We start from the raw sequence: 6,522 nt of genomic DNA, 5'->3' as shown, positions 1-6,522 counted from the left end.
TTTTTACCAGCTTCTAGCCAAGATTCTGACGTTTCTGTAGATACCAAACATGTCTATGTTTAACTAAAAATTTAGAGTAATTAAAGTAGAAAACCAGGGGTTTGGGCTTAAGAGATGAATGAACCAACTGGCGGGCCGAACTTTGGTCACTCCGGCCCGCGGGCCACCAGTTGAATAGCTCTGCTATATATAGATATTACTAATAAATATGTAGTGTTAGTTTATACATAATGTATTCGCTCAAGCACTAACACTATATTGCCAGGGGTGGGTAGCACTAATCTAAACATTAGTTGCACTAACCCTAAAGGACTAACTCTTACCCCCTAATTCTAAAGCACTAATACACTGAAAARRTTAGCAAAAGCTAATTCTAAAGCACTAATAWAACCCAGTTGACCCAARGAACATTCTTCAGAGTCAACATGAGACAATATTTACTGTGTGCAGAATATTGACAATAATCAATGTCAATATGTCACCTAGTGGATAAGTGACACATATRAACAAAATGTGCAACATCTTTCACCCTCAACTGTTAAAAACAACGTTGATCAATAACATTCTTAGACCTCAGTTAGTGCTTTTAAATGTAGCCCATAAATTTAGCAAGCGCTATTCCACTAATGAATTAAAAAAAATAACAAAAGCCGTAAAGCACTAATTAGAAAATTAGTTTCCCTAATAGTCCTTTAGTGCTTTAGGGGAAACTGTGCCCACCACTGTATATTGCCATATCTGTGTGTAAATAGATTAGCTTGGTGCTAACACAGATGCTAACAGGCTAAACTGAGCTTCTCCAATCTATGAAGCAGCTATTTCTTTCCTCCATCCACATTTTCAGTTGCAGGCTGAGTCATTTCTACATTCTCCTCTCTGTCAACACACYCCAGTTTCATTTCAAAAGGCTTATCATCAGATATTGTCCAAGATTAACCTTCAGGCTGGATAAGAGCTCGCACAGCCTCGCACCGGAAAACCTAGTGAACGTCATCATTTAATCAATATGTTTTGCAGCATCAATAAAACGTCTCCAGCTGTGTTACAATTCGTTTTTGTTTTGATAAAAACAAACAGCCTATAGTATTTTTACAGCCTATGTTTTACAGTTTAAGTAAATGACTATCAAATCATTTCTAATGTTACAAGTAATCATGGATCACACACTGTACAAATTTTGAAAAAACAAGAGTGAAATGTTTTTTATCTTCTGTTTCATGTTTGTTCGACTGCAGAAAAATCATCAGAGTCAGTAGATCGGCTGCTCCTGGAGCGCTTTAGGAAGCTTTCCCGTTACCCAGAAGCCTTCAGCTCTGTTCAGTATCTGGGCACGCAGACTCTCAGCCCCCCTACAGACTTCCGTGGTTTGCAGAACAAACTGGAGCAGCTCCTGGACAACAATGCTACCCGCTCCCCACGCACTCCAGTGGTCATCTATAAAGCCCTGCAGGTAAAGTTGCATACACGTCAATCATCAACAATCATAGTTTCTGCTGGTCTGTCATCACATATTGTGAATCTGAGKTTTGTTACAAAAATGTTTTGTGTGACTCTGTTTCTGCAGGCACTGAGTGAGCGCTTTAATGGGGAGATCTCAGGCGAGCCGGCTGCTCACAGCTGCTTCTTTCCTGATGAGTACTTCACCTGCTCCAGTCAGTGTCTCAGCTGTGGGTCAGTTCTTCCTGCCTTAGTTTTAACAACAAAACGATCTTATCTCCTTCTCTCTTTCATTAATAAACATTGCGAATTGCTTCATTTATCCCAGGTCTAAATGCAAGAATAGTATGAACCACCTAGGAGAAGGAGGCTGCCACGATGCCAAGCAGCGCTGCTGTTACTCCTCTCTGTATGACAATCGCATTTACACCTGTAAGGTAAGCAAAGTGGCTCAAACTTAGTGGTCYTTCTATAACTGCATTACTTTGGTGATAAGTCAAAATCAATATGTTGTGCAATGCACCAGGCTTGTTACGAAGGAGGAAAGGAAGTCATGGTTGTCCCAAAGACCTCTGCTTCCTCAGACTCCCCGTGGATCGGTCTTGCCAGATTTGCCTGGTCTGGGTGAGTAAATTAGATAATTTACCAGTTGATGTAAGAAAACTTGAAGCATGTGTATTTTTTTCTTTTATTAAAGGGAGTTTTTTTATGTATGATTAGGTACGTTATAGAATGCCCAAACTGTGGCGTCATCTATCGGAGCCGTCAGTACTGGTATGGAAACCAGGACCCMGTGGACACGGTTGTCCGCACTGAGATCCACCACATTTGGCCCGGAGTAAGGACACCTCACAGTTTGTCTCTTCTAAAAGCTATTTTCGTATATATTGATTATTATGTCATTTAAACTGTAGCTATAGTCAAATCTATCTGTGGTTTTGCAGGCTGGTGGCTTTTTAAAAGACAACAGTAATGCTGCACAGCGGCTTCTGGACGGTGTCAACCTAGTGGCCCAATCTGTGTCAGAGCTCAGTGTCAAACCTGCCAAGGCTGTCACCTCTTGGCTGACAGATCAGATCGCCCCAGCCTACTGGAAACCCAACTCCCTCATCTTAGTGAGTGACACGCAGACCCACCCTCTGCCACCCGCCACCAACAGCCAAGTCAACACTTTTGTGTCCAGGATGTTTACTTTCTGCAGGGCTGTGCTGCTATTACACAACTCCTGCTGTGCATGTCACAAGATAACATTAGGAAAGACTGTAGCCTGTTTTAGCTCATGGTCAATAACAGCATTTGATTTTATTGTTTTTTTTTTTTTGTTCAAGATGTGCCACAAGTGTCACACAGTCTTCCAGGATAATGACACCAAGCATCACTGCCGTGCCTGCGGGGAGGGTTTCTGTGATGGCTGCTCTTCTAAAGCTGCGCCGGTCCCTGAGAGAGGCTGGGGTCCTGCTCCTGTTAGAGTCTGTGATGGCTGCTTTGAGCAGAGAGCTTCATACGCAGGTACACATTCTGTGATTGCACGTCATTCCTTTTTTCTCTTTTATATCGTCTCCTAATATTTATGTAAGCGCAGCTTTAGTAGTGTTGTTGTTTTTTTTTTCTTGTTTGTGCAGAAATACTTGCATCAGATCTTGAGGATGAAGAAGGCAGCACTCTTGCCAGGAAAGTTGGGGAGGCAGTTACCAACACTATAGGAGTCGTGGTCACTGCTATAGATATCCCTCTCGGTAAGTATTGCTAAATCCTGTGGGTGAAAACGTTAACGGTAATAGCAGTGTACACTTCTATAATGCCCTCTGGTGGCACAGAAATATCAATAATGTTTTCAGTAAACAAAGAAATTATTGGAAATGTTATGCAGATGTCTAGTAAGTACATTTGACCAAATAAGGAATCACTCAATGTTTACTGTGACAAAGCTGTTACATAAAGCTCAAAGATCACTGATAACTCACTGAAAATGAAGCAAATGCCACAGATCAGACAAAGAACTACAAGAAATAATAGCTTTAAATCTCCACAAACATCACCGGGACATATGTGGAGGGATGTAATGTTAGTGTGGCTCATTGAACCCACAGTTAGCAGATTAAAGCTGTATTCATGACCAACTTGTGTTATTTCAAACAGTAACAACTCTTCCTGTGATATGTCCTAAAGATAACAGACATTTTGAGCTGATGGAAGATATCAAACGTGGGAAGAATGAGACAGGAAAGCAGAACTCAAACTCTGGGAATGCTTGAACATGAAATATTCAAAGCTGCATTTTTTTTTTTTTGAAACAGCCAGCAGGACACTTGTTTGTCCAAATCAACCTGAAATATTCTCTAGATTGGAGTAAACAAGCTCTGAATGCAGCTTTTGAAGAACACTCCAAACACACGAGGCTTCTCGTTTAAAACGAAAATTGAATATTTATCCTCATTATGTTACAGCTTAATCCCCAAAAAGCTTAAATAAGCAGGATTTTGAAACCTGATGCTCTCCTGAAAATGTCTTCTTCTATCTATAACCAGCACCAAAACAGCTCAGAACAAAATCTGCTCCAATCACAACAAAATGACCTAAAACGCGTTCAACTCTTGTTTCCACATTTTCATGGAAACCAACCTTCAACACCAAAGGACTTCTTTTATTTTTAGTAATTGTACACTTAAACAGTGAGGTGGGGTAAACTCAAGTGAGTGCAAGTAAATACTCAATAGAGGTGGTACAAACACTTGAGTTTAWGTTCAAATAATAGCTGAAAAATGGATACTGTGGAGGTGGTTGTGTTGTTTTGTCTGAAAATGTCAGAAATATTACATGATTATAAGTAAATCTCTGAGGTTCTTGTATTTATAATGTTTGTAATTTTTTTATGTCAGTGACAGAATTTCTACTTTGACTTGTTTACTGTAGTTTTGCTGAACAATATGAAGCTCCAGCATCGTGTTAACATAACAGGTGCATGAATGTAATGTCAATGAGTGCATTTATGCTCCATCATCTCTGCAGGACTTGTGAAAGATGCAGCCCGTCCTGCCTATTGGGTCCCTGACCAGGACATCCTGTCCTGCCACAACTGCCAACGTGAGTTCACTGCCAAGCTGTCCAAGCACCACTGCCGCGCCTGTGGCCAAGGCGTGTGTGACGAATGCTCCCCGGAGCGTCGAGCGGTCCCCTCTCGTGGCTGGGACCACCCTGTGCGGGTGTGCGCCGGCTGCAACCAGAACCCAGGAGAGCTTTAATTTGGGGGCTTTCCCATCCCCCGAGCACCGGAGAGAACCCCTCACTCAGCTGAAGCACACCTCTGCTACACTAATGGTTCTGTCTCGTGTGTGTGTGTGTGTGTGTGTGTGGAAGGGAAATCTTAGGGAATACTTCAGAGTTTTGTGTGGCCTTCGTAGAACAGCCTGAACATACGGAATCTTAACCCCCACAGGTTTCACTCAGATTATTCGTAGACTCTTTGGTTATTATGGACGCGAATCCTTAAATTTTCCGTTAAACCAAGCTATTGATCTATTTTTATATCATTAAGAAATATTTTAAAATGCATCACAGACTGCTAATTGAGAATGTCATGGTTTGTCATGATTAGTTCACAGCACCTTAAACCGTTTAGTTTTTCTTTTCTTTCTGGTGTGTACTGGCAGAAAGATATGTTATGTTTGTGCAGGCATACCTGCAGGTTCCGTTGCGTGCATGCATTGCTGCATTTGAGTTTTTGCACTAAGCCTTTTTCAGCTGTTGTAGGCTGTTGCTTAAAATGGTAAAAAACTAGATATCCAGGGATTGAAGTTACCRCTTCCAGCCTGAGTTAAAGTCCTCAACAGTAGGTTCAACTTTTGGATATCTGGCGTGCCAAACAAAAATAAATAAATAAAAATCATTCAGGTCATTGTGTCTGTGCTGGTGTAATGTTTATATTCTATCATTGTGGTTGAATGAATCATAGACTTTCAGGTTTTCAATGTTGACGACTATTTATATATCATTAATAATAATAAAAGAAACAGTCTATCATGCTTTGCAGTTTCAGAGATCCACAGCCTTTTTACTTGTTTTGACAATGACCTCTCCCAACAGGTTGCCTTTTAGTTTATACATGTAACAAAATGTTTGYATTTTTATGTTTACATTTGTTTTTCTGAGTGTTTGAGTTGTTATTAATATTTGCTACCTGTTGAGGTGTCTGGATGTAGTCTTCCAGGAGTGAAGAATACTCAAATTTCTCTTTATATTGTGTCTTCATCATTCAGGCACCACTCCAGCTCTCTGCTAGCTCAGTCCAACAGGATAAAGAGACAATTTTATTCATCCATCTATTACTAGTCTGTTACATACCATGTATTTTTGTTTGATGTTTGGCATTTTATGAATATTTTTATTCTTTGTAATGAAAGYATGTGAACTGCACATGCATTATGTTTTTTGTCAATGTTTGTCAAACAGTCCTGCATTGAGTGACAGAGCTTTACCCAAACTTGCATCGTTATTAGTTTATTTATTGCCAAGACCTTTACATGCAAATGCCAGACAAAGCACAAGATGATGCCTTTTGAACTAAAGTTTGTACTTTGTTGTTGAAAACAAGCAAAACTAGGTCTTTGCCATGTAGATTTTGTAGGTAATGTTCTTTCTCTTTTTGATTGTGATCTTTGATGAGAAAACATTGTGTCTGGCTGGTCTTAAAATAGATTTGTCTGAGTGTTCAACACCCCCCTTCTGATATGCTAATATTGCGCACACACACAAAAAATAATAATAAAATAAGAATAGGAATTGTGTTAGATTACTTGCACTGGATTTTATTCRTATGCACATTAGTGCTGTCTGTTTCTTTTAATCTCTCCTACAGTGTTTGAAATATTTCATGCAGCTTTTTTCAATCAGAAGGGTGCTACAAACAATACTCCTCTTCAAATCAAGCAGGAGTTACTGATAAATGGTTGAAAAAATGGAATGAAATTGTGTAAAACTCACAAAAGAATAAAGCTGTGTCAACATCCTCATGTCAAAACATAATCTGAAACTGCCTCCATGGTGTGTGTGTGTGTGTGTGTGTGTGTGTGTGTGTGTGTGTGTGTG

General features: G+C 40.0%; 1 protein-coding gene across 1 annotated transcript in view; it reads left to right on the top strand.

The window, feature by feature from the left end:
* LOC106520320 (zinc finger FYVE domain-containing protein 1) overlaps positions 1-6,459 on the top strand; it is a 9,584-nt gene extending 3,125 nt beyond the window's left edge. The window contains exons 3-11 of the mRNA XM_014012333.1: positions 1,236-1,450; positions 1,565-1,671; positions 1,766-1,874; positions 1,964-2,061; positions 2,158-2,275; positions 2,382-2,552; positions 2,766-2,946; positions 3,060-3,173; positions 4,447-6,459. Coding sequence (XP_013867787.1) covers positions 1,236-1,450; positions 1,565-1,671; positions 1,766-1,874; positions 1,964-2,061; positions 2,158-2,275; positions 2,382-2,552; positions 2,766-2,946; positions 3,060-3,173; positions 4,447-4,679 — 1,346 coding nt within the window. The 3' untranslated portion in view covers positions 4,680-6,459. The remainder of the gene's footprint in view (positions 1-1,235; positions 1,451-1,564; positions 1,672-1,765; positions 1,875-1,963; positions 2,062-2,157; positions 2,276-2,381; positions 2,553-2,765; positions 2,947-3,059; positions 3,174-4,446) is intronic.
* The last annotated feature ends 63 nt before the right edge of the window (positions 6,460-6,522 follow it).

Source organism: Austrofundulus limnaeus, unplaced genomic scaffold, assembly GCF_001266775.1.
Source record: "Austrofundulus limnaeus strain Quisiro unplaced genomic scaffold, Austrofundulus_limnaeus-1.0 Scaffold2, whole genome shotgun sequence".
Taxonomy (NCBI): domain Eukaryota; kingdom Metazoa; phylum Chordata; class Actinopteri; order Cyprinodontiformes; family Rivulidae; genus Austrofundulus; species Austrofundulus limnaeus.
The sequence above is the reverse complement of the archived record's forward strand: the minus strand, read 5'-3'. Positions and strand labels throughout refer to the sequence as shown.